Source organism: Panthera tigris, chromosome C1 (assembly GCF_018350195.1).
Source record: "Panthera tigris isolate Pti1 chromosome C1, P.tigris_Pti1_mat1.1, whole genome shotgun sequence".
Taxonomy (NCBI): Eukaryota; Metazoa; Chordata; class Mammalia; order Carnivora; family Felidae; genus Panthera; species Panthera tigris.
The window spans coordinates 56,142,213-56,168,773 of NC_056667.1; the positions used below are offsets into that span (position 1 = coordinate 56,142,213).

The 26,561-nt window shown below is 39.1% G+C and overlaps 1 protein-coding gene across 1 annotated transcript; it reads right to left on the minus strand.

Annotated features, from left to right (window-relative positions):
* Window positions 1-1,583: 1,583 nt before the first annotated feature.
* RPE65 (retinoid isomerohydrolase RPE65) lies at window positions 1,584-25,205 on the minus strand. Its single transcript, XM_042993854.1, has 15 exons — window positions 24,915-25,205; window positions 23,011-23,096; window positions 21,412-21,494; window positions 19,650-19,800; window positions 18,027-18,134; window positions 17,783-17,924; window positions 14,875-15,022; window positions 13,573-13,654; window positions 13,203-13,335; window positions 12,959-13,098; window positions 12,090-12,219; window positions 4,113-4,227; window positions 3,937-4,031; window positions 3,718-3,829; window positions 1,584-2,621 (listed from the first exon to the last, which is right to left on the minus strand). Exons 1-15 carry the CDS (start codon window positions 25,203-25,205, stop codon window positions 2,470-2,472), a joined length of 1,968 nt encoding a protein of 655 aa, XP_042849788.1. The 3' UTR covers window positions 1,584-2,469.
* Between the last annotated feature and the right edge of the window lie 1,356 nt (window positions 25,206-26,561).

Sequence of the window (26,561 nt, forward strand, 5' to 3'; positions counted from 1 at the left end):
GTGTTCCTTTGGGATGTTCCTTAGGGATTCTTTAAGGGTATATTTTCTCTATAATCCCTAATCATTGATACTCTTCCTATCAGGTTTACAGAAGAAAGCACTGCATTTCAGCCAGACTGTGGGATGATGGAATAATATTGTCACAGAATTCTTGCAAAGTAGGTTGCCTTTGCTCTCTATTGGTATTTTCTGGTTTACAATACAGCACAGGAACTATGTCTAAATTGTCTGCCATAAGACAATTATCAGTTTTTAATTAGCCTTTGGTGATATTTTCAAAAGTTTTATTGACTTGGCTATGACAAATATAAAGTGATCAAAGTGGGAGAAAAAGCACTCTAAGCAGCTTGTTATTTTAAAAATAACTACTTATCCACAGGTTTATTTGTCTTAATCCAATTGAATTTTTTTCCTTAAAACAGATTTATTTGTAGATGGGACATGGTTCTCTAGATCCCCCAAATATGTAGCTCTGATTCTTAGAAAGCAGTTTCCTTAATTTTTTCAATCTGAATTTCCAAGTTACTCCCTCTTGTCTGACTTAAATCTCCCTTATTCTAATTAAAACACTTAACCCCATGTCCCATTTTGGGTCTTGAAAGGTAGCTCCTAAGCCTTCTTGGCGTACTATTAGCAATGATTGTATAGAGAATTCCTATTTTGGTGAAATGGTATTGGCAGAATGTTACTTTGGCGTGATCTGTTTCCTATCTTAAAAAACACTGGTGTTCTTCACAGAGCACAGTGCTCATAATGGGCTTCTACAAAAAGAGGAGAGGTGGGCACCCCAAATTGCAAGACTTGCTTCATGGAAAATGAATGGGAAGAAGGCACAGAGTGGTTGGCAAATGTAGGAAGGGGCAACTTTAGGAACTGTCTCAAATTGGGAGGCTTTATTAAGCGCAAAACTTTGTAATTGCTCAGTACTTTATTTTCTGCATTTTTAAAAGAAATGGATAAATATCCTTCTTTGTGGAATTATGTTCATATGCCATGTCTAGAGACAAAAACTAACAGATGTTTATCTACAGTCACATATTGTATGTTATTGTATGTTATTCTCTGGCATTTTTCTTTTCTTTTGTGAAATTTCTAGTTCTAGCTAGGAATGAGCCACAATGAAACAATGATTACATTAAAAATCCACTGGAGGAAAAAAGATGGAAAAGAATTTACCCAATCTTAATGGTAGTTCAGCTTAGATGAGCTCTGTATAATTTTACTTTATAATTTCTACTTTTCTATAATTTTAGATTTCTTTGAGAAGTATGTTTCAATGAGTATTTATAACTTTAAAAAATGAGTTTGCATTTTATCTAAATAAAGAAATCAAATGGATACATCAAGTACCCTAGTCAGTCTGTTCCTTCAAGCTATTTTTACTTAGTCAAACACAATGCTGATTATCTTAAATACAATGATATGTAATACTTCTTAGCATAAAATACCAGGATTAAGATATACAATATAATTTTTTGTCAATCTTCATTTTTTTACATCATGTAGCACATAGGAGAATAATTTTAAAAATAAAAGTACTTAAAATGTATTAATATTGAATGTTAATGATTTAATATTTTCTCTTTTTCTCTCTTTCACTTAGGTCAGGTGATTGCACAGTGTTTAAATATGATTAACATAAGAGGCAACATAATATAACCCCCTGACATTATCATATACTCTTATTTTAAGTAGAAATTATATTTGTGAGTATTTCAAAAAGTGATAGTCACTGCTATATGTAATTGCTTTGATGTTATATAAGTTTTTAATAGATAACTTAGTCTTTGCGATGTTCTTTGGCTAGAGCCCTCAGTCGATTAGAGATAGGCTTTCTCATTGTAAAATCAGAAATAATCAGTAATTACCTATATTAAATGCCTTTCATAAAGCTTGAGAATCTCAGAGCAGTTATATATACACACATACATACATACATGTGTGTGTGTGTGTGTGTGTGTGTGTATATATACACAATTACTAGGGTTACCCTTAGATGATAGTTCCTGGTTTGTGAAAAAGTTTGGTCTGACATTTAGGAATTAAGCCTTTTTGCCTGATACTGCTTTGACTCAGCAAAGCCACATACAAATCTGGTATAGAGAACTTTGGCTTTTAAATGTTAAAAAATACTTGGAGCAGATGGGTACCTAAAATACACTTTTATAATAGGAACCAAAAAGTTTGATAAATCCACATTCATTTTCTATTTGATTACTAAATATATAGAGTTTTTAGTTATGGTCTGTCTGTCTCAGAGAAAGCATGATTATCTAAATACGTACTTTTTTTTTTTTTTTAAGGAATTGCTTGCTCAACTTTGTGCTTTCTGTAAAATATTGCAAAAATTGTGTGCATCTGCAAGTTAAAACCATATAATACAGCAGGCTAAAATTGAACAGAATTTGATTGCAGACCTGACTGTTTCTCTTAGTTCTGTCAATAGAAATATAATTTGCTGGAATGTGCTCAGGATTTTTTGAACAGCCCATGAAAGGTAACAGGGATGTTAATCTCCACTTCAGCCCTGGCAACTTCACTCAAGTCCTTGGCATTCAGAATCAGAAGATAAGCGGGCTTTTGTCCTGCCCCAGGGCTCACCACCACACTCAGAACTACACCTGTTAATCAAAAGTAAGGAAGGCAATGTTAAATTAAAAGAAGGAAAAAAATCCCAGGACCATAGATTAAATGTCATTGAAATAATATAGAAGGTATTGCATTGACAAATGTGGTCACCCTGAAGAGGTCTTTCAAACTCTTTATGTTCCCTAGACTATCAGCTTTAGGAAGGGAGTGACCATATCTGTCTTGTCTCTGGGATTGTCATTGAGATACTTGTTATATCCCAGTAGCATAATACAATTACTAGGACAGAGTTAGCTGTTCATTAAAATCTTATTAATTGAATGGATCTGTGCTCTTATCTGTAACATAAGATTTAACATAACTTACTGCAAAAAAAGTGTGACAATCAGATGAAAAATATATATTAAAAGACTTTGAAAACAGTAAGGTGTATTATTTCTGTAGTTTCCAAGACCTAGCTAGAAGCTTACTTCCTTCTTACAAAATGGGAGCAAACATTTTGCAGTTTTGTCTGGGTTGGCTCTATTTGTAAAATTGTTCAGCATGAAATGGCTCTATAATTCTTTATTTTATTCATTTATCTGTGATTTTCCATATTTTAATCTTAGAGAGTATAATCTACCTTCCTGTCTCAGCTAATCAATAGTTAACAAAGATTGATGCTTTGTAATTGAGTTGCTGTGTTACAGGCTGTAGCTCTGGCTTACTATAAAAGAACAAACCCAAAGCAGAGGCACAAAGCCTCGTTCTCATTCTCTTTGATCTGTTAAAATACTCAATTTCTCTCCTTAGAAGTCTACCCTTTTTCAGAAATTTATCTAAATCAGAAAAGGCAAAAACAGAATTCACGCTGTTCTCTCTTCACCTTCCCTCCATCTAGAGTAGACAATGATGTTCCATTATGACACAGATGGTGCTTTAACGTTTTCCCATGAGTAATCAGTGATATTGGCCATAGATGAAACTTATTTTCAAATAAGTTTAAATTCTTTAGTGCTTCCCATTCAGTAGTATTAAGGATCACATCTGAACATTAGGGAGTAATCACTGTGGCTTCTCTCCTAATGCACTAACATATAGAATTTCAATAAAAAGAAAGTGTTCAGACATATCCATTGCTTTCATTACCATCATCTTCCTCCAAGGCATCTGGGTGAGAAACAAAGATGGGTTCTGATGGGTATGAATCAGGCTCTTGCCATACCCAAGTTTCTTTAGTTTTAACATTCAGCTTACAGAGCTGCTTGCAAGAAAGAGAAATCGATCAATTAATCAGTCAATGTGCTTTACTTGGCTAGTAGAGGACACAAACTACTTTTCTAGCATTAGGTAAGATGGATTAATTACCCTGTCTGGAACAAAGTGATTCAGGCCAAGTCCATACGCGTATGTGTAAGGTTTCCCACCATACTTCTGGTAATTGATTTGAGGAAACTCAAATGCTACAAAATAGAGGACATGCTTAGGAAAACTCAAGTTAATTTCTGAATGGAACAGTTTGTTCCCTCGCTAAATCATCTCACCTTGGCGAGGCCCTGAAAAGAGAACCTCAGGTTCCAGCCAGATAGTCTCATCACTGCACAGAATTGCAGTGGCAGTTGTGTTGGGGAGTGTGACTAAATTCTTGCCTGTGTCAGCCTAAGGAAAGAGGATAACAGAAACCTCAGTGAGAAGGAAGGAAAAAATCAAGCCGCCATAAATGCAGTCTTCCTGAGTTTTGTCTCCTGAGTTCTTTGTTTCTTAAGTCAATGTGTAGGGAGGAGAAGTGCAGACAGCTACAGGCAAGCAAACCCAACCAAGTGCACTACTGGGAAAGCTGTCTGTGCCTGTGTGAGTCACTGGCTGTGTATCCCTGGGAAAGTTGTGTAACCTCTAGGTCCTTAACCTTCACATGTATCCAATGAAATTGTCCTCAAAGAAAATTTAGGGCTCTAAGGGAGGGCCTCTGAGGAAAAAAAAATGTTTTCCTGTAGAATGACAAAAGACTTCAAACTCTAGGGATTCATTTAGTGTTTATCTGTACTATAAAGATACAATGTATCTTTATTGCTGGGATATATTTTGATTTTGCTTGAAAAAAATCATATAGTTATGTTGTCAAAAAAAATGCAGAAAAATTCTTGGACCAGATGTTGTCTAAGATCTGTCAACCCCTTACCCTGCCCTGTGATTTTCAGATTATTTTATGAAAGGATACCATGGGGTCTTTCTAGGAACATATTTATTTACTTATATGTATATCAAATACTTGAGTACATGTTTTGTGCTAGATTCTGTTTTAGACATTTGGGATATTTCAGAGAATAGACTCCCTCCCCTCATGAAGCTTGCATTCTAGTTGGGGAACATAAACAATAAATATAATTTAAAAGTGTATAGTGTATCAGGAGTATGGGGAGAAAACTATACAGCAGAGTTAGGAAGATCAAAAGTGTGAAGGGTAGGTGAGTTACAATTTTATTCGGTGGTGAGGGTGGGCTTCATCAAAAAGGTGACATTTGGGACAAAACTTGCAAGGGGTGAAGAAGTCAACAGCGCAGGAAGAACATTTAAACAAAGAGAATAAACAGTGCAAAGGCCTAAGGTAGGAGGATGCCAAATATAGCTGAAGAACATTAAAGAGACCAGTGTGGCTGCAACTAATTGAGCCTGGGGAAAAGGAGCTGGAGAGGAGGGTAGAGCTGTCTTGTGTACAGCTTTATAGGTCATTGTGAGCACTTGGTCTTTTACTCTGAGTGAGAGATGGGAAGCCGTGGAATGATTTTGGGCAGAGGATTGGCATGCTATATTTAAAAGAATCACTCTGGCTGCTCTGTCGAGACTACCCTTGGGAGTAGGAGGGAAGCAAGAGTGCAGTTGAGGAAACTAGTCTGTCACGTAGTGGTCCAGTCAAAAGAAAACAGTAGTTCAGACTAGGTTGGTAGCACTGGTGTCAGCGAGAAGTGGAAGGTAGAGTCATGAGGTTTTCCTGATAGATAGGCTACGGGGTGGGGAAGAGCCATGAAATTAAGAGAGGAGTCAAGGATGACTCCAAGGTGTTTGGCCTAAATAATTACAGGTTGGAGCTGTCACAGCAAAGATGGGGACTACTGTAGGTGGGGTAAATGGTTTGGTAGAGAAAGAGGAGAAATTTAGATTTTGTCTTACTAAACTTGAGCTGTCTATTGGACAGCTAAATGGAGGCTTGGAGTTGGTAGTAGCATATATGAAGCTTGAGTTGAAAGGAAGTTGAAAATGTGAATATAGGCTGCTTTAAAGTATGAATCTTGGGGCGCCTGGGTGGCGCAGTCGGTTAAGCGTCCGACTTCAGCCAGGTCACGATCTCGCGGTCCGTGAGTTTGAGCCCCGCGTCAGGCTCTGGGCTGATGGCTCGGAGCCTGGAGCCTGTTTCCAATTCTGTGTCTCCCTCTCTCTCTGCCCCTCCCCCGTTCATGCTCTGTCTCTCTCTGTCCCAAAAATAAATAAAAAACGTTGAAAAAAAAATAAAGTATGAATCTTTACAAAAGGAATGAATGTACAAAAAGAAGATAAAAAGAAGGGCTGAGTTCTAGTGCCCTCTCACATTAAGAGGTAATCTACAAGAAGAGGAATGAGGGTAGCTGATGGGGCCAAGAAAAATCAAGAGAAGGATTTTGTAAGAGGGCGAAATAATGGTAGGGTATGCGTGATCCAGTAAGAAGGGAGAGTAATGATACAGGAAAGGGGGAGAATTGCTTGGGTGCTGTCCTTGAGTGGGTAAGGAAGGGAAAATGGGAAGGATTAGTTCTGGGTGGGATGAGAGATAATTCAATACAAGTACAGATGCTGGTGGGTGGGAAGACGTGGTGGCAGGAGTATAACGTTCTTTTTTGATTTCTTTCATTTGTTTCAATAAAATAGGAAGCAGAGCCATCAGCTGAGTATGAGTGTGGAGGTGGGAGGTGTTAGAAGTTTGAAGAGAGGAGGGTGTGAAATACTTAACTAGCAAAGTGGGAGAGTAAATGAAGTTGAGAAATGTAGCAGTGAGGTTTGTGGTCATGTATTTAAAAATGAACCAATTAACATGATTGTGTGTTTTCAGCACCTAATTTCAGCCTTGGAGGTACAAGTGTAGAGTGGGTGGAGAGTTGAATTTAACTAGGATTGTGGTTTTGACAAATGAGTTCAATAAAGTAATAAAGGTAAGAGAAATGAAGATCTAAGATTATAATTGTTGACAATGGAATTTTAGTTAAGTAATGAGTACAGGTAAGTTCTCAGTGGAGTGAGGTATAGTGAGAAGGTGGTAGGTTCAGTGGATTGGAGGTTCCTGGAAAGAATCACAGTAGGACAAGTGATATTGAAAAATGGGAGGTGATAGTCAGAGTATGTCATGCACAAAATTAAGATTTTGGAAGGAGCACAGTCATAGGTAATGGCAAGGTCAAGTGTGTGACTATGGGGAGTGAGTGGCTGAGATAGAGTGGAAGACATGATCAGTGCAAGAGGTCAAGGAACTGAGAGGACAAGTTGTTGGAAGAATCACCTATGATGTATATATGGAAATGACCAAGAGTCAGGAGTAGATCTGGGGAGTGTGACATTGAGCCAGGAGGGGAAGTGAGTGAGTGGTGGTTCGTAGATGACAACAATAATGAGGGAATGAGAGGTGTATATGCCACTTGACTATATAATTCGTTGAAGTGAGATTTAAAATTGGAATATTTAAAGAGTGGATGGAAGGAACAGTGAATCTGGATGCAGAAAAGTGGGACAAAGAGAACCCCTACCCTAACCCCAGACCAAGTGATATAAAGGCTGTACTGGAGGTTGCTGCTGGAGAGATCAGTATCCTCGGAAGAAAGCCAGGTTTTGATTAGAAGAAGGAGAAGAAGGAGAAGGGGAAGGAGAAAGAGGAACATTCTAAGGGGAGGATGGAGGGGATTTTTCTGGTGGTGTATTAAGAGGTGCATTAAGAGGAAATAGTAGAGGAAGGGGTGGGAGATAAAGAGCAAATAGAGAAATGGAGAGAGTTTTATGAGATTTTGTGAAATGGAGTGTTAAGTCACTTGGTGGTTTTTGGGTAGAAGAGATCAAATGCTTATGTCAGACTTATTTATGAACTTGTAAGTTTAAATTGATTATCTTACTTCATTCTATCTTATTTTTTCTATTGGTAAATAAAGTTTTTTATGTAAGAAATCTGTAACATTACTTTTGCTTTCCCCAACAAACTAGCTCCTCCTTTTCATCCCCCCCCCACTTTTTTTTAATAGATGTAATTATCCTTTAACCCTGAAATCTCACTTCTGAGGATCTATCCTCTTCATATATCTATGCATGTATGAAAGAACACATATACAAAGTTATTCCTCATAACATCTGTAACAGCCAAAGATTGGAAACAATTCTCTTGCTCAGCAGTGTGGGACTTGGGTGTGTTCACAAACAGGATACTGTGCAGTTGAAAACAGCAAGGTCTTCTGCATATATTGTTAAATGAAAAAGTAGGGCACTGAACAGTGGATATAGAAAGTTACTTTTTGTGTATGAGAGTGGGAAATAATAGTTACATGTATGCGTGTGTGTGTGTGTGTGTGTGTGTGTGCTTATATTCGCATAAACAAACCAAAGAAAAGGAAAGACATGAAAAGTTACACATAGAAAGTGAATGGAGGTGGTATGGACTGGATGTAGACAGAAGTTGGAGTGAGATTTCCCAGTGTGTACTTTTTCATATCATTTTGATTTTTGACCATTTGAAAGCACTGCCTATTCAAAAAAATAAAGATGTATTTTAAAGATGCTACCATTAGCTTAATCAGTAGACTGGAAATTTCACTCATCTTGTACTCTTTCCTCTCCTTAGCCCTTCCCTCAATCTCTTTCTTATCTCTCCTTCTCCTAATTTATGACCGATATTTCCCTTCACTGCCAAATTTTTCAGTGTGGACTACAGTAAGTGCTCCCACATCCTACCACTTGCTCATCTTCAGTGCCTTGAATCCTGATTGCTGCCTCTCTCACCCTCCTCCCTTTGGAGATCACCAAATCTAGTGTGTGGTTTTTAGTCTTCATCCTTTTAACTCGCCCACAGGAGTGGACACTGATGAAACCCTCTTGCCCTATCCAATGTGGCATTGCCCTCTCTTAGCTCTAGCTAGGGCTCTTTAAAGACTTTTTCTCTCCCTTTCTGTCTCCTCTTTTTATACCAACTTCTATACATGACACTTTCCCAAACTTCCATGCCTGGCCATCTTTTCTTCTCTCAGCATTTTCTGGGCTATCAAATTCATTTTTAAAATAAACAAATGGGTAAGTTTCTTTTAAAAAATGTATTTTGAAATGAGATTTATTTTTTCCTGTTAGCAGTCTCGTCTATGTGTTCTCATATAGTTGATCATCATTTCAATATCAGTAACTATCAATTCTAATTGATCTCCCAAGGCCCTGCATTGATGTATGAAAGCCCATGAAGCATATTTCATGAAGATGTTTTGATACTGATTTTGTTGTTGATGATGATGATGATGACGAATATTTATTTAGCATTTACTTTGTGTCAAGGGCTCTATTTAATAACAGACATATATCAACTCATTTATCAACCACAACAACCCAGTAAGATGGCTGTAAATAAAGAAAAGGAAATTTAACAAGGTTAAATGTTTCCCTTTACAGACCGAGAGAAGGAAATTTAAGTTTAAATCACCCAGCTAGTAAGTGGCAGAGCTGAAACTCAAGCCTGGCTCTGTTTGATGTGAAATCAACCTCCTTACTCGTTATCCTCTCTCTTTCTCATAGTTTTGCAATTCATATTTGTCCCCACACCTGCTCTGCCTGTTATACTCCCTATTTCCAAAGGTATCACTATTCTAGACACGTAGGCTTACAGGATCTCTATGATATTTTGCATATCAAAGATTTAATTCATTCCTCCATCCAATCAAATGCAAGACCCTTGTAATTCCACCTATAGGAGCTCTTATTTTTGTCTGTGTTTGCCTGTTCCTGGTACTACATTTTTCTCTCGCCTGAGTGATTTTAATTGTCTTCTATCCCAGGTCCCCATCTCTGTCCTTTTTACACTTCCAGTAGCACTTATTCAGAAATTTATTTTAGAAAATCAAGTTATTAAAGCTGCAAATGACCCTCGTTATTATTTAGTCCACTTTAGTTAGGTTTCAGAGCAGGCCACTGAACTTACAGTGATTGAGTGACTTGTTCAGGGAAGGCGGACATTTAGTAGTAGAGAGAACCATGCAAATCAGCACACTTAGTACCCAGTCCCCTAGCTCTGAATATGGTTTCCTTCTGCTCAGAAACCTTCACTGTCTCCCATCACCTGCCGAATAAAGTACCACCTCTTATCCTGGCCTTAAAGCTTTCAAAAGAGGGCACCTGCGTGGCTCAGTCTGTGGATCCTCTGACTCTTGGTTTTAGCTAAGGTCATGATCTCACAGTTCCTGAGATCAAGCTTCACATAGGGTTCTGTGCTATCAGCTTAGGATTCTCTTTCTCCCTCTCTCTCTCTGCCCCTCTCCTGCTTGTGCTCTCTCTCAAATAAGTGAACTTAAAAAAATGCTTTCAGAGATTACCAGCTTGCTTTTTTTAAAAGTTTATTTATTTTGAGAGAGAGACTGAGTGTGAGTGGGGAAGGGACAGAGAGAGGAAGAAAAGAATCCTAAGCAGGCTCTGCACTCACAGAGAAGAGCCCAAAACGGGGCTGCATCCCGCAAACCATGAGATCATGACCTGAGCCAAAAGCAAGAGTCAGATGCTTAACCAACTGAGCCACCCAGGCACCCCAGCCTGCATTTTAAGCTTTTTTATCGCCGCCCCCCTCCCCACAACAATGTATTCCACTACTTATGCTTATGTTCCAACTAGTTGGATTAAGTCAGTTCCTGCTGCTTTTCTGTCCCTCCCCACTTCTCTCTTTCCTCAAACTATTATTTCTGCCTTAAGTTGATCTGCTTCAATTTCATCTCTTCTGCCAGAATATTGCAAATGACTGTGTTCCATGAATCTCTCCAAACAAGTGTGACTGCTCCATCCTCTGAATAGCCAAAGCAATTTATGCCTCCCTCACACTACTTGTCTCATGCTGACATGTGTTATCGTTACTGAATCACCTTCCTCCTCCCTACCACACTAGGTGATGAGTTCCAGGAGAGCAAGAGCATATCCTATTGATGTACGCACTGAAATAATTTAGTACGATGCTGTGTTACAGTGGGTAATTAATAACTATTGGAAGAAAGTGAAGGTAGGGTCTCGGGTGACATTAGCCATTTTTCATCACCACTGAAGTTCCCTATTTTACAATTGGGTGGTCTTTCTTCAGACAGTGATGGCTACACATTTAGGAAAATCTTTCCTTTTTCCTCTTTTTGAATGTGAAGACACTGAGGTAAGAAATATTTAAGTTAAATGATCTTATTTTATTTCCTTAATTTAAAGATGATTGTGATTTTACCATTACTAGTCAAATAAGAGTTCACTAAAATCAATGGACTCATTCATTTGGTATTTTATGAGCACTAAACTACATATACCAGAGATATGCTTCCTAAGGGCCAAGTTAGAAGTGCTTAAAGTCCCATATAAAATCATTCCAATCTGTCTTTCCAGTCTCTCTGCCCCATGCCCATCTCCTCTATGCTCCTAATGTATCAGCTCCACCAACTTCTTTATACTTCTGTATCAAGTTTTGCTTTTTTAATCCCTCCCTGCCTTTGTAGAAGCTCATTTACTCCACCTCAACCTTCTCTTCTTTTCTCATTCTTCATAGAGCTTACAAGCTTGCTTAAGAGCGATAGTGTCTAGTTCTAAACTGGGTTTATTTCCCAGTACATCTGATCTAAGCTTTGAGTACAGTGTTTTACATTCCATATAGCTGTCTTACCCAGTGTGTGTCCATGTATCTATTGTGAAAATTATATTTTTCTTGATTTTGACTGGTATTCTATCACACTAAAATTTCTTGATGTTAATCTAATATTCTAAAAAGAGAGCCACTGAATACAAGGAAGAAAAAGCAGAGATGAAAAGATGACTGCCAAAGGCTATTAATGGTGTTTATCCTGTGGTGGTATCTTCAGATGGTTTGCAGAAAACCAAAATAATGGGCCGATTTCCCTACAGGGGTACTTTTTTAAGCTTCATTGCTTTAGAATTTCAAATTATTTGAATTAAATTATTTATACTATTGACAAAGGATCCTAGGCATCAGTGGTCTGCACTATTCACTGAGAAAAAATATTTTTAAAGGATTTTGCAAATGAAAGAACAGCAGATTTAGAATCAAAACCTGGTTTTCGTTTTGGCTCTGCTGCCATTGGCTTTTGCTAAGTCATGTCACTCTTTGGAGCTTCAGTTTCCTCATTTGTTAAATGAGGGCAGTTGAATTAGTATATTTTTAAAGTTCCTTCCAGCTCTAAAATTTCAAGATTTTATGTATAAACATAAGGCAGGAGAACAAATCCTGAGAGAGATGAAACATTCTGGTTATATCTGAAATCTGTGTAGAGGGTGGTTACCTTGTCAATATTCAGAGGAAGTACGTATCTCCTGACTTCAGGCTGGGGAGCCTTTCTGGCATTTTTTTTCACTTCTTCCCAGTTCTCACGTAAATTGGCTAAATATAGGTAATTATAAACAAATTCAAATCTGCAAAAGTAAGAAGTCAGACATGAGCGCAGACAATTGCAAATGATTTCGGAGAGACAATCCATGCCTTTCAAAAGAACAAGTGCCTGCCTGTCCTTCATTCTCCAACTCAGAACCTGCTAATGACCCAGGTATATTAGAGCCATAAGCTGCTGCCCGTGCTCATGCTGCATGAAAAGGAAGCAAGCAAACAAACAAAACATATCCTGCCTCATGGATATGTTTAAATAACAGCAGACTTATATGATACTTTCTGTTCTGCTTCTCCATCATCATTCAATCTGTGTCTTTAGAGGCTACTGTCTTTTTGGTGACTCGGTATTCTGAAGAAAGCATGCCTTTTTCTTTCAAATCCAGAGTGGGTGGAGTTCAAGCCCCCCCCCCGCCCCCCCGTGTCCCCCCCCCCCCCCCCCCCCCCCCCCCCGCCGCCGCCAAGGGATCTTGTCAAGTTGCGGTGAAGTTAAGTTTAAATTTACTTATCAGGTCATAGCATTTTTAGTTTCAGGTCAGGTTCATAGACCTGATCGGTTTTCAGTCATTAACCGTGGTTTTAATATTCAGTTTGTGAGTGCTTCTGATTACCTAGCCTTCCTACTGCTTTCTCAATTATATTCTGCAACTTAAGCATACTTTATTTTTCTAGATGTAATTCAGAGTAAATATTGAGAGCATTGCTGAAAAAGGTCCCTAATTTCTAGGAGTGACTGGAGACATAATATTATCCAATGTCCTTTCTTACCCTTTCCAGCAACAGAGATCCACAATCAGAAACTCACTGTCTTCATAAGTATTGATGTGATGGAAAAGATTAAAAGAAGAGGTCCTGTATTTATTATTGAGATACTTTCTTCTCTTCTTGTCAGCAATATGAAGCCAAACCTTGAAAAGTGAGGAAAATATTTTGATGGATTTAAAAAGGAAAACAGCATACATTATGAAACACCTTCAGAAGCATGAATCTGGCAAGTAAATGTAAGTCTTACCCCCATGGTTTCATTGGACTCAAAACAATCCATGTAGTTGGCTCCCCAAAGACTCCATGAAGAAAGGAACTTGAACAGGTTAATTTTGACTGGCGTCTCCACAAAAACAATATAGTTGGGAGTCAAACCAAAACTGTTTAGAAACACAAATAAACTTGTGAATGGGAAGGGCTGATTTTCAAACCACAAAGAAATACGTGCACATGAGGTATGCTCAGTTATATGAATCAACAGTGCCTACGTGAAATTAATTACATTTAAATTTAGGTTTCTGCAAGAAAATGTCATGATCAGGATTGGTATCAAAGGTAGGCAAAACAGATCTTTAAACTTGGTTTTCCTGAAGATTCATAGCAGGCCTTCAAGTTACCTATGGACGTAAGATGGCTTGAATCGGTCACTGCAGGGGAATTGTACAACGACCTCTGACTTGCTTATTGGATCTTCCTTGTCTGAAATAAAGCGGTTTTAAAAGGCTTTGGAAAAAGCCTCTCTTTTCTCTTTTAATACAAAGCATTTAGAACAGCTCATGCAAGTAAAGAAATACATTTCCAGATCTTGATTGTTTTGTTTTGTTTTGTTTTAGAGCTTATTTTCATTTTCTCAGTCATTGGTGTTTCTTAGGGAAATTTCATGAGAAGCTGCAGTCACCCAGGAAAATCCAAATAGCAGCAGATTTGGAAAAGTGCACTCAAATAGTGTTGTGCAGGCAGAGTACAGGGGAGTCACATCGTACAACTGGAGGTGGTAGGTGCTAAGTCAGGGAGTAAAGGAAAACTTTTGTATGGTCAAAATGCCTTTTATAATCTCTTAAGTTTCCTACAAAGTACAGTATATGTGGGTTTGTGTCATTAGCTCCGTAAAGTAATTCTTAAGCACATAAAAGTTTGTTTACTGCTAGGTCAGTGGTCTTCAAACCTTAGTGTGCTTCAGGATGACATAAAGAGCTTCTTAAAAATCCTCACTGCGGGCCCACACCCAGAATTCCTCATTTAGTCAACCACGGGTGGGGATCTGGATTTCTAGCAGCTTCCCAAATAATGCTGCTGATTCAGGAACTAAATCTTCAGAACCGTGCTACCCAATACTAAACAAAAATCCATTTTTGTTCAAATAGTTCTGTCACCAAGATGGTTATCAAATTTCTGGCAATGAATGGAGGATGAATGGAGAATTCTAAAGAGTACTCTCTTTCTGTTTTAATATTCTTTCTCTATAATATTAACATGAGTTAATAGATTTGTTTGGAGTTTGGGGAATTAAACACACACAAAATACTTAGTACACTTTCATATATGTGTACATGCAATTATGCATACATATAGGTTGGTTTAAAAATTTAATCTTGCCTGGCACATGAATAAGTGCTCAATAAACATTTCCTGAATTTTAATCTAACTCTTATATGATCAAATACACATATGCACAATATTTTTGAAACATTGTAGAAAACAACTTGGCCACTTGCTTTCTATATTTTCAAGTTGTCATTTTCTGCTATGGTGCCCTTAACCATCGGTCCCTGGTAGGATAGGGGCAAGGGCAATCTGAGAATAATTTCACCATGCATATATAGTGCTATCCTGGTATTCTGATCTGGTATTCTGTATTTCTGGTAGCTTTCTCATAATATAGATACTTGTTTTAGGAAGAGTCAAATTGGTAAACTGACCTGCTTGTAGTGGAGGGATCTTTACAATATTGTAGGCAATTGAAAAATTTTTCCCAAAGCAATTACCAATGTTGTAAACAGTTCCATCACTTTCAATATGGGGGTGAGCAGTGGCTCCATTGACAGAGACATAGTTGCAAAGATCAACCTATGGAAAGAGAGCAGAGGTCATGCATGTAAAGAGAAAGATTGTATTACCCCTTTGGTCTCTAGGTCTGACCTCACTGCTCACTTGCAGCCTCACCCTAAGTGCATTTTCTCTTTCTTTGCATCTTTCTGGGTTCTACCCTCTTTCAGGTCTGCCTGAATGCCCGTTTTCAGTGCAGAGCTCTCCTCTGACCCCCATGCGGACTCCCCAACACCTCTGAAATCTTGGAGATGTCCCTGGTCGTGCTCTTCAGTGTATACCAGATGCTACTCTAGTTAGCTACTTTCCTTTTGCGCATGCAGGTTGTCCTCAAAGTGGTAATTTGAATCTTGGGGTTTCTTTATATCCCCCTTATTTTATTAGGTAATTGTGTGAAACTGCTTATGTGCAGTAATTTTATTTTACAAAAATGGCTAATTTGTATAGTATAATCTAAATACCAAACCTGTTGTCTTGCGGAGAGTATAAATTTGGAACTGAAAGAAACCCCAAGATTCTATTTAGTATAGAGTCTTAACCTAAATAGACTTCAGGAGAACCATGAATCTCCTGGAATTAAATTAAATGCAAATGTTTTTGGAGAGAAGATTTAGTGCTTTAATTCAATTTGGAGTCTCATAAGAAATTCAGAATCACAAATCTAGCATAAACCTCTCTGTTTATAGAAAGAACAACTGAGGTCCCAGACAGGTCAAGTGACTTTTTCAAGGATACAGAGCCACATGCTGGCAAAATCAGCACTAGAATTTCTACGTGGGACTGGCTCAACACAGATTTATCGAATGAATAATTGATGAGGTATATATTTATTTAACCACAATTCTTTCTATTTGATTAGGAGAATGTGTTTTAAAGGGAGTTTTTAGCATTCTTATTTAAATAATAGGCGAGACATTCATTCATTTATCAAGTACTCATTGAGCTAATATTACTGTGCCAGGGTCTAGGAAAACAGAGATGGTCTTTGCTCTCAACAACTGTAGTCTAGACTTGTGCTGTCCAATATGGTAGCCACATGTAGTAATTAAAATGTGGATTAATTATGATTAGATAAAACTTTAAATTCAGTTCCTCAGTCATAGTAGTCACATTTCAAGTGCTCAATAGCACTTGGACAATGATGTATAGAATACTGCCGTCATTACAGGAAGTTCTATTTGATAGCGCTGTGTATAAAATATAGTACATTGCTGGTAAATGCAAAATGGTATCTGTAGAGAAGGGTCATCTAACCCAGATTGGGAGATTAGGCAGGGCTTCTCAAGGGCAATGACTCCAACTAATGCTTGAAAGACAAGTAAAAGTTAATCAGGTGGAGAAGGATGACAGTGTGTTCTAGGGAGTGGGAACACTGATGTACAGGCATTGAGTTGTGAAATAGCACGTGCTGTTTGGGGATTACTAGTCATCGAACATGGCTGCTGTCAAAGGCATGCGTGCAGGAGGAGAAAGAAGAATCAGGTGGCCGCAAAGCCCTGTTTGGACTTTATTTTAGAAACTGTGGATGCCTCCGATACCGTAACACATTTATGCCTGAATTTTAGAAACATTGCTTCTACTGAATTAAGGAAGTTGTATTTAAGAGAATCAGGCTAGAGGCAAAGGCACTGGTTAGGAAGCTATTTTAGTAATAGTAATAAAAAAGTTTCAGATTTTTAAAACTATATTTTTATATGAAGTCAAGGTACAGTGCTGTTGACAATGGAACCTGACCCCTAATAAAGGCTGTTTTGAAGCCATACATGAACATTATATTTGCAATTATATTCCCATAGCAATTTGAGTACAGGTTTACTTATCAGAGTTAAATGAATGGTTTAGACCTCAGCTACATGGTGCCTGGGTGGTTTAGTCGGTTAAGCGGCTGGCTTTTGATTTTGGCCCAGGTCATGATCTCATGGTTTGTGAGATCGAGCCCTGTCACACATGATGGGCTCTGCGCTGACAGCCGGGAGCTTGCTTGGGATTCTCTTTCTCCCTCTCTCTCTGCCCCTCCCCTGTTCACTTTCACGTGCTTTTTCTCTTAAAATAAATAAATAAATAAACAAAAGAACTCAGCTTAAGTTCTTCTCTAAATGATCTAACACATACTCTTATATGATTACAAACATACATTAAAAACAAGAATGAGCTATTGAGAGTATATGTTAAGCCTTAGTAAATAGTCTGCTGAGAACAATAAATCAGCTATTGATATAGAGACTTAGTGTTGGGAGTATTATTCCTTTCTATTTACACTACACTGAATTTCTAATTTTGGTCTTAAATTCCCCTAACTGGTCTCCTAACCATCTCTTATCTCTTCTTTCTTCCCACACAGCTTCCAGATTAAATATCCTAAAGCACAGCTCTGCTTATACCATTTCTCTGAGCAAAAACTTTCAATAGCTTCCCATTAACTCAATAACTTATTCCAGATTTTTGTCTTACCCATGTTGTCTTACCTACTGATGTGTCCTTTGCATCTAGTGTAAGTTTTGACACATGGAAGGGACTGAATAAATATTTGTGTCACAAATGAATGAATGAATATGTTAAGCATTTTTAAAGATTTTCCTTCAACCCATATTATAATTGTTTAAAATTTCATGGATGAAGAAACAAAGTTTGCTCTGTCACATTAGGTAGTAGTTGATGACAAAGCAAGGAGGTGAAACTTAATCTATCTGGCTCTCGTGTTCTTTCCCCCAAACTGCACAATTAATGGTAGGGTGCAAATTCTAAATTCTTGAGCAATGTTGCCTGAGCACTGTGTCCTACCTGTTTAATTGTCTCCAAGGTCTCAGGATTAATCTTTGTAATGAAGTTGGTCTCTGTGCAGGCATAGTAATCTTCCCCTACTGGGTAGATGTTAACAAGGGCATTGTCAGTGACCTCCACTCCTCGAAAGTAAGAAAAAAACCTGCAGAAACAAATGGAGTTTTCAGTCCAGTAACTTCCAAGCCATGAGAGAGAAGGGCTAATGTAAAATGTCTTTAATAATATGCCGTTGAGTTTCAGTAACCTGGAAAATATATTCTTGCAGGGATCTGGGAAAGCACAAGTGCCAAATTCCGTTATGACGATCCTTTTCTCAGTCATTGCCCGAACGTAAGCATCAGTGCGGATGAACCTGAAGGACACAGAGACATGGCAAAGGGTCATAGGCAGGGCCAGTCAGTATGTCCATATGGAGCTGAGAATGGTCAGAGAGAATGTGGAATCCTAAATCCACTACATCAAGAATAAAGAGTATTGTCAGGTCACTTTCTCAGGGTGACTAAGAAAGAAAGAGACAATGCTGTGAGCTTGAATTTATGCCTTACAAACCTCCCAGTGACAGATGAGGAAATTGAGGCTCGTGGCTTGGACTTGCTGTGTCCAAGCACAGAAATTGAGTGGTTGGCGTCTGTAATGAAGCTAGGTTAGAACTCAAGTCGACCCAAGCCAGGAAACACGCATTTCTCCATATCACACTATGCAGTGGGTAGTTCACATAGGACCTCCAACTTCCTGTAGCCTATAACCTGTAGCCATCAACTACACTGAGTGGAGAAATACAGAACATGGTGTGTTGAATTATATTCTTTTCAGTCTCTCTTTGTCACTCTTGTTTTTTCTTCAATTGTAAAATTTGTTTTGCTAGTTTTAAAAGTAGGGTATTCTTGAATCCAGTATCTTGCACAGGCAGAACTCCCGAACCATATCCCATACATTGCCTAGGATTTCTCACATGGAAAATCAATTAAAATCTGATTTTGCACTTCCTGCAATCTGTATAATAAGTGTTTAAAGTGTCATAGATGAAGAAACAAAGTTATGAAGAGGAAAAAGTACCAAGGTCTTTAGTGAGCATATGAAAGCTTTCTCTGACTTCTTAGCTAAATTTTTGCTTGATCTGATCGAATTCTCTTCTATTACTGTCTGAGGTATCCTGACTACTTCAAGTCTCCATTTGCTCTTCAGAATTCCTGATACCTGTGGTGATCAACAAAGTGTCTAACAGGTCTGAATATTAAAGCATAAGACTATTTATTGTGGTGTTAATGGGTACTTCCTGGAGTGATGGCTTAAGCCTTCAAGCCTTTTAGCAACAATCCCCTGTTTTTAGAAAACTTCTCTTTCTTGTATTATTATGACATAATTTGGTCCTTCCCTTTGTGCCACCACTCCCTCCTTCCCAGGGGCCTTTCTGATTATTAAAAAAGAAAAGTAGTCAAGAAAACCAATGGTCTAATAACTATAACAGTAACTATAATAATAACAACTTATTATTACTGAACGCTTCCCAGGTGCTTCATTTAATCCTTGTAATGAACCCTGAAGTAGACACTATTATTTCTCATTTTAGAGATGACAAAACCAAGAATTAGAGAGTAACATCTTGCCAAACGTTGCCCACCTAGACAAATAGTGTCTGGTAGATATAGAATTTGAAGTCAGGCATGTTGGACCCCAAAGCTCTAGTTCTTAGGTTCTTTATCATGGCACACCTCCCAGGTACCTATGCAAATGCACTGGGCCAGTGGATTCTGAGAGTAAGCAAATATATAGGTCTCCTCTTGGGTTCAAGAGGTTCAGAAGCACATAGGAGGAAGAGCTGAGCTAGGTCTCACCCCTAGGAGGAGTAGGACCTAGCATTCTTTACCTTCTATGATATGTGACATGTCCTTCTTTAAAGTCAAACTTGTGCAGGAGGGCTTGCCCATCAAACAGGTGGTAAAATGGTTCAGATCCAACTTCAAAGAGTCCTGGCCCACATCGAAGGAGACTGCCAGTGAGCCAGAGGGGGATCCTGCCTGTGATGAAGGCGAGACATAGAACATTGCTTCTTACTCCTGCCCTTTGCTGTGCTCATCCCTGGTAAGGCGTGGTGATTATATTAGCAGCTCAATTGGGCAGCCTCTTCGTAAAGCTGGCAGTGATTTTCATTCCCAGTTCTCATGCTGGGCAGCCCTGACAAAAATGCCTGCTGACTTGACTCTCCTTTCACTAGGAGACCAAGTGGCGGGAAATGTCACAGTGCCTGAGTTTGGATAAAGGGTTGGAAGGAGACAAGGAAAAGGCCCTTGAGGAAATGGATTCTCTACCTAACAGATTTCCCCAGGTATCAATACATTTGCCTTTTAAGAAAAAATTCAAATTTCTTGATATATTTTGATGGAGTGAGGAGTAGGAGAGGTAGATTAGGAGCAGGGATCAAAACACTATAAAAAGATATTTCAATAGAGAAGAGCATTTAAATGGAACAATAATACTGGCTTTTTGAAATCTAGAGTCCATTGAGGGTATGGACTACTGTCCAGATGAAGGTTAACCTGCTGTAGCAGGAATTGCACAGGGCTGGGTGTCAGAGACCTGGATTCTGGTTCAGGATTTGCCATGTGACATCTCTAGGGCTCAGTGTCCTCATCTGCAAAATGAGGGGTACACAACAAAGGCCTAAGACTTTTAGTTTAAGCGGTAAGGTCTGTGCCCTTTTATCCATTGAAAAGTGCAGTGTTTGCATAATCCTTACCAACTGTTTTTAAACAAATGGATTATTCCCAACAGTTCAGTTTCAGCAGCCTGCTTCCTAAGAATTTATATTTCTGATAAAAACTTTAAGAGAGCATGACTTAACTAAAGGCATAACATTAATTTCATTGCTAGAGCCTAAATTGTTAGCATCAGAATCTAGCTGAGAAAGAGCATTTGGCTCATCTCTTCTATTTTACAGAAGAGGAAATGGGGGGTAGGGGAGAGACTTGCCATATCCAAGCAAGGATGCTGTATGGGTCATATGAGGTCTTTGAATGATGCTAACAATAGTAATAATAACTACTTATTGATTGCTTTGTGTTGAATACTAGGTGAATCTTTCAATTAGTCTTAATCTTCACAACATCCCCATGAGGGAAAGTTTGGTTTTTGATAGGTAAGGGAACTGAGGCTCAGAAAGTTTAAGTAACTTGTGAGATTCACAGCCAGTAAAATAATGGAGCTGCAATTAGCACCTACATCTGTCTGACTCCAGAAGCAATGTAACAGGCACGAAACCTACCACCCTTTATTGTAATGTTTCCAGATGCTTGTCACCCAGTCCTCACTTATCCGGACACTGATGGAACAGACATTTATAGGAAATTTACTATGTGCCAGACACTGAGTTAGGCACTGACTAGTTTAAAGATGACAAAGGTGTAGTCTCAGTCCCCAAGGGATTCCAATTAGGCAGGATTTTTCTACATTAGGGAAACAAAGGGTAAATGAGAGGAAATAGGTTTCTGATACAAAGAGGCCACACCTCCAGATTCCCCTGTCTGTAGCCCGCAGCGGGAAACACTACTGAGAGATGCCAATGAACAAAAGCCAGTGAAGAGGGATCTCGACAAAAAAGAGAAGATGGTTTCAAGACCGGTGAGACCAACCTGTAACATGAGCTGTGAGTGGTGAGGACAGTTCCTCCACAGTTTCAAACAGTTTCCTGTAACCACCAGCAGGATGTTCAACTCTGAAAAGGTGGAATAATGGGGAAGAAGCCCATGTTGATACTCAAAAAAGTCCACTGAGACAGAGGCACAGCTTCAGGAGAGAAGGCAGTCTCTGGATCAATGACAATGCACCACTGCCAGTCTAGCCTTTGCTGGGAGCTCATGGTATTTGGGGGCTGGAAAAGTCCCCAGGTTTGCAAGGCAGGGCCCCTGGGTCAGTCCTTCACCTTTGATGTGAAGGGAAATGACCTCCCGTTTAATGTCATGGTGGACTTAATTCTGCCTTCTGCAGTTTTCCCATATTTCTGTAATCAACTAATCCTGTTGCTATCTCTTGACTTCCCGACAGAGTCCTTCCCTGGAAGGGAATTACCCTGCCCTGTTGCACTGTTTTGTTGATTATCTTGCTTCATAAAGAATCTCCAAGGGTAGGGAGATGACAGCTTTTTGGGTTAGTAACTCATTCTCTGTTACTCACCTATATTATACCATCATCTCTTCCTATCATCTCATTTCTTCAACAGTCTCCAAGAGTTATGGTGCCCTTTAAAAATAGTCTGACTAGGAGATTCAGGTAATATTCTTGCTTATTTTCTGCCTCCTCACTTTGGCTCCATTTTAGAACTTCTTAGAGTGGGAACTCTGATCAGACTCCCTAATTATGATAGCCATCTTTTATTAAGCACTTACTATGTGCCGCACACCATAAAAAGAACTTTGTATGCTATTAGCTCATTTATGTCACAACACCACAATGGGGAAATACTTGTATACTCATTCTATATATGGGAAAACATAGACTACAAAAAGTTAAGTAATTTGTCCAAAATCACATAGCTAGGAAATGGCTGGAACCTAGACCTGCCTCATTACAACCTTCATGCTCACCACTGCTTTCAAGGCCCAGTCACAAAAATCCCACAGTAATTTAGACCTAAGTGCTAGATATATGCTTCAATATATAAATAGGAAGAAATTTTCCCTGTCAAGACTGGAGGCCTCCCATAAACAGGCCATCAATCCTCTTCAGGACCCCTTGAAATAGCCCATTTACTATCGACCCACTAAGGCATTTAAAAACATCTCTCAGAGATACTTACTGGATGGACATTTTCTCTCAGTGAAGGATTGAGAGTTCTGGCACGAAGTGCAGAATGAGGAAGCAAGTCCTCAACCAAGGGCCTTTATATGCCTTCTAAGTCTCTCTAAAAGGAGTTAGGGCTTTCCAAACCCTTTCCCACCCCCTCAGCTGAGAGAAGGGGAACAGAAGTGGCTTTCAGCACTTAGATCCTCCTGATGCTTGAGCATTATTTGGGCTTGCCGTTCCCATAACAGTTTTTTGGCTGTTTTCCAGAGACCTCAATCCTTCCCAAAGAGAATGACAAGTGGATTGGAAAGAAAGAAGCTGTGTGGGAGTGGCTAGCATCAGGCCTGAGCTGATCCGGGTCACCCCACTGGAAACTGGCACTATTCTCTGGCACTCACCTCCCTCTACCACCTCTGTGCCCTCATCTTCACCCTCATTTATTCATTCACTTACATCTTTTTAAAACATCTATTACATATCGTCTATGGGTCAGACAGGGATGGGCATTGTCCCCATCATCACAGATGGTGTAATTCTGCAAGGAAAACAAGAAACTAACAAACTATTGAATAAAATTTTTTAAGTGCCATGATTGGAATAATCATGATATGGAGTGTTATGGAAGCATATTGTAGCACCTCCAACCCTCTCTGGCTGCTTCATTGGCCCCATTCAGCACCCCAGTTACAATGAGGCTGAGGACTTTATGTCCTTCCAGTTTGCTAAGGATGAGCCCTTTTCATGTCCTTGCCTGTCACTAATGCTCGCTTGCTCTCCACCTCACCTTCCTGTTCATTGGTATGTGGGGAGACCTCAGAGAGTAGATGGCCTTATTTCCTTCACATTTCCATAAGCCTCAGTTTGCCAGAACAGACATGGTACTGCCTACTGGAAATGGACAAAATATATACTATACAAGCTGATGACTTTAACATTTTTTGAGAAACTCATTATCCATTTTGAAATTAAGAAGTGGTTATGGCTATTCACCCCAGAGCTCTTAAACAAAATGATTAACCTGAGCATCCCCAAGACAGAAGGCAAGAGCTTATTTTTCCAGCTTTCCTTGCAGTGAGGGCACAGACTTGTGACCTGGGCTCCACCAATCAGAGGAAGGGGCAGGGGTACTCATGGTAGTACACAGTGCCCAGCACCAGCTGTGTCTCTGCTCATCCAAGGCAGTCATAGTGCCTTCATGGAGCCATTCAACAGTGGGGCCTGGTGTATTACCACTGGCCTGGTATTATCCAAGCCCCATCCTTTAGCCATCTCAGGGATTCTATTAGCTACCTAATATTTAAAATATTTGTGTGCTGTTTGATTAACTGAAGTTGGTTTCATTGTTTAGAACTAAGAGCTCTGTCTCTGTAAAATGTTGATAATATAGGATACTGTGGTATCACATAGGATGAATATCTATATTGGTATATGGAGGTCCCAGAGGATTTTTGAGGAAGTCTCTAAGCTGAGATAAGAAGAATATGTAAAAGTTAGCCAGTCAAAGGGCAGGGAGAAGAGTGTTCAGGCGTGGCTGGTAGCATTTACAAAAGTCTAGAAGTGAGTGTGATTTGGGGAAATGGTGAAAGATGAAGCTAGATTAGAGAGAACCATAGGCCAGATTATGTAGAGATTTGTAAACTATGTAAAGAAATTGAGACCCATATCTTGAGAACACAAGGAATCACCAAAATGTGTTATTCAGAAGGGTGACACAATCTGATTTGCATTACTAAGACTACTTTACTTACATTCTATATATTGGAAAGGGATATTTGGGCAAGATAAATTACAGACCAAACAAGTAAAGGTAACTGATGTAGAGGGATGTGTTGGGGTAGGAGATGAATGATCAGATTCAAGAGATATTCCAGAGATGGACTGATCAAATTTTATGATTGGTAAATGCATTGGAGAAATAAAAGGTAGAAAAAAGGATAAGGATAGATTTCTGGATTGAAATATGGTACAAATACTTGAAGTACATACTGTGTGTGTGTGTGTGTGTGTGTGTGTGTGTGTGTGTGTGTGTGTCGCGTGTGTGTGTGTTAGAGAGATGTTTTAGCAATGCAGAGAGAATGAATTCTGATTTTTATATATTTATTAAAGAAAGAGATCACTGGGGGCTGTAATAGTTGGAAGACTTCATAGGGAAGTAGAGTGAGTTGGAATCCAAGTGACACGTGGGGTATGGGCACAGAGAAGATAAAAAAAATCTGGTAAAGGGAGCAGAGTGAGAGAAGGCAGAGTAGGCAGTGTAGGAAGCAATGTTAAAAGGAATTTCTATCTCTTGCACCACTTCTGTTGGCTCAGAAGTGTCTCTTCTTGAGTAGAATTATGGGCCATGTTGTGATACCTGTCCACTATCCACTGTCATTCCACTAAAGAGAAATTCCAGGAATGCTATAACCCAGCTGCTTTTCTTCATTTTCACCTCGTATTGCAAGGGGCCAAAGTAGAAGGCTTTGTGGCAGCCAGGTGCTAGAAAACCTATACTAGCTGAGTGATGAAGCACTGACAAACTGCATTTTCTATTGAAGAGTATTTTCTGGGAGATGAACACCAATCTGATGAGTGCCCATGACTGTACCAAATGCCTTTCATAGGTATTCCTGTGTTGACTTTGGTATTCTGGGACCATAGCCATGTTGTTTAAGAACAGGAATTAATTTTGGTGATTTTTGAATTTAGTTTTGCATCTTTGGTAGCCTTTATTTCTCAACTTGTCTCAATCCTAGAAATCAGTGGCTTGAGCGTCATTTAAAAAAATATAAGTCAAAGTTCATTCCTGGAAGACTTATAGACTCATGGATCATGTGAGTCATCAAGTTAGCATGCTTTATTAAAGTCAAAATGAAAACTAATTACTGTGCACTGAACCTCATGGAACCCGGAGTTCTTCAGGTATAAAACAAAGGAAGTATGCAAAAGCATTTTTTAGCTCAAGGTACTCTATACAAATATTAAGTGATATTCAGCAATGCTCATGCTTAGGGAGTGTGAGTTCATGTCTAATCTTCCAGCTAATACCTTTTACCTCAGAGATAACCCATTTCTCCATATTCTCTCTTGGGTGAAGTCAGAAAACAGCTAGGCTCTATCCTTCCCAAAGCATTGTTTTGACCTCTTGGCTTCTAAAGCCCCAAATGTGGATCTCTTTTTCATCCAACCGTACCCTTCTGTTGTTTCGGTGTTATACACTGGATCACCAGTGTGTTGTTCCTTTTTCTTTCTTCCTCTCCTCTTATTCTCCACCTTAATTTTTTGTTGTTTAGAAAAATCAGATCTTCAGTTTCTGTGTCTGCCAAACAAACTATTTCATTTTGATATATTTTGGTACATTTACCAAAATAATATTCCTTTCTTCATGCAGAGCTTTCTTTACATTTAGTTATTTTTGAGAGACAGAGTGACAGAGCACAAGTGGGGGAGGGGCAGAGAGAGAATGAGACACAGAATCCGAAGCAGGCTCCAGGCTCCGAGGTGTCAGCACAGAGCCGATGCGGGGTTCAAACTCACGAGCCGTGAGATCATGACCTGAGCCGAAGTCGGAAGCTTAACCGACTGAGCCACCCAGGCACCTCTACATGCAGAGATTTCTTAATAGGAACTGATTTCACGTTTCTTTGAAGAAACCATTTTTGAGAGAATAATCCCAGCCATGTGGCAGACTATGCTGGGCTTAGAGGTCACGGTGAGGAACTTGAATTAGATTGTATTCTTAGAGCAGTAAGAAGAAATTAAAGCATTTTGAACAGGGTCATGCCTGAGGTGATCTGATTTACATCAGTCTCCCGGATATTTGAAGAACAGATTATAAGCATCTAGAGTGGAAGCAGAGAAAGCAATAGTAGTAGTTGAGGTGAGCTGGTAACGATTTTTAGTCTAGAGTAGAGCAATGCAGATGGATTTGAGATCTGTTTGGTAGGTAGAAGTTTAGGGCTTTGTGTGATGTAACTGATATATGCCTGGGATGTAAGAAAATGCAGTCACGGGGACTATC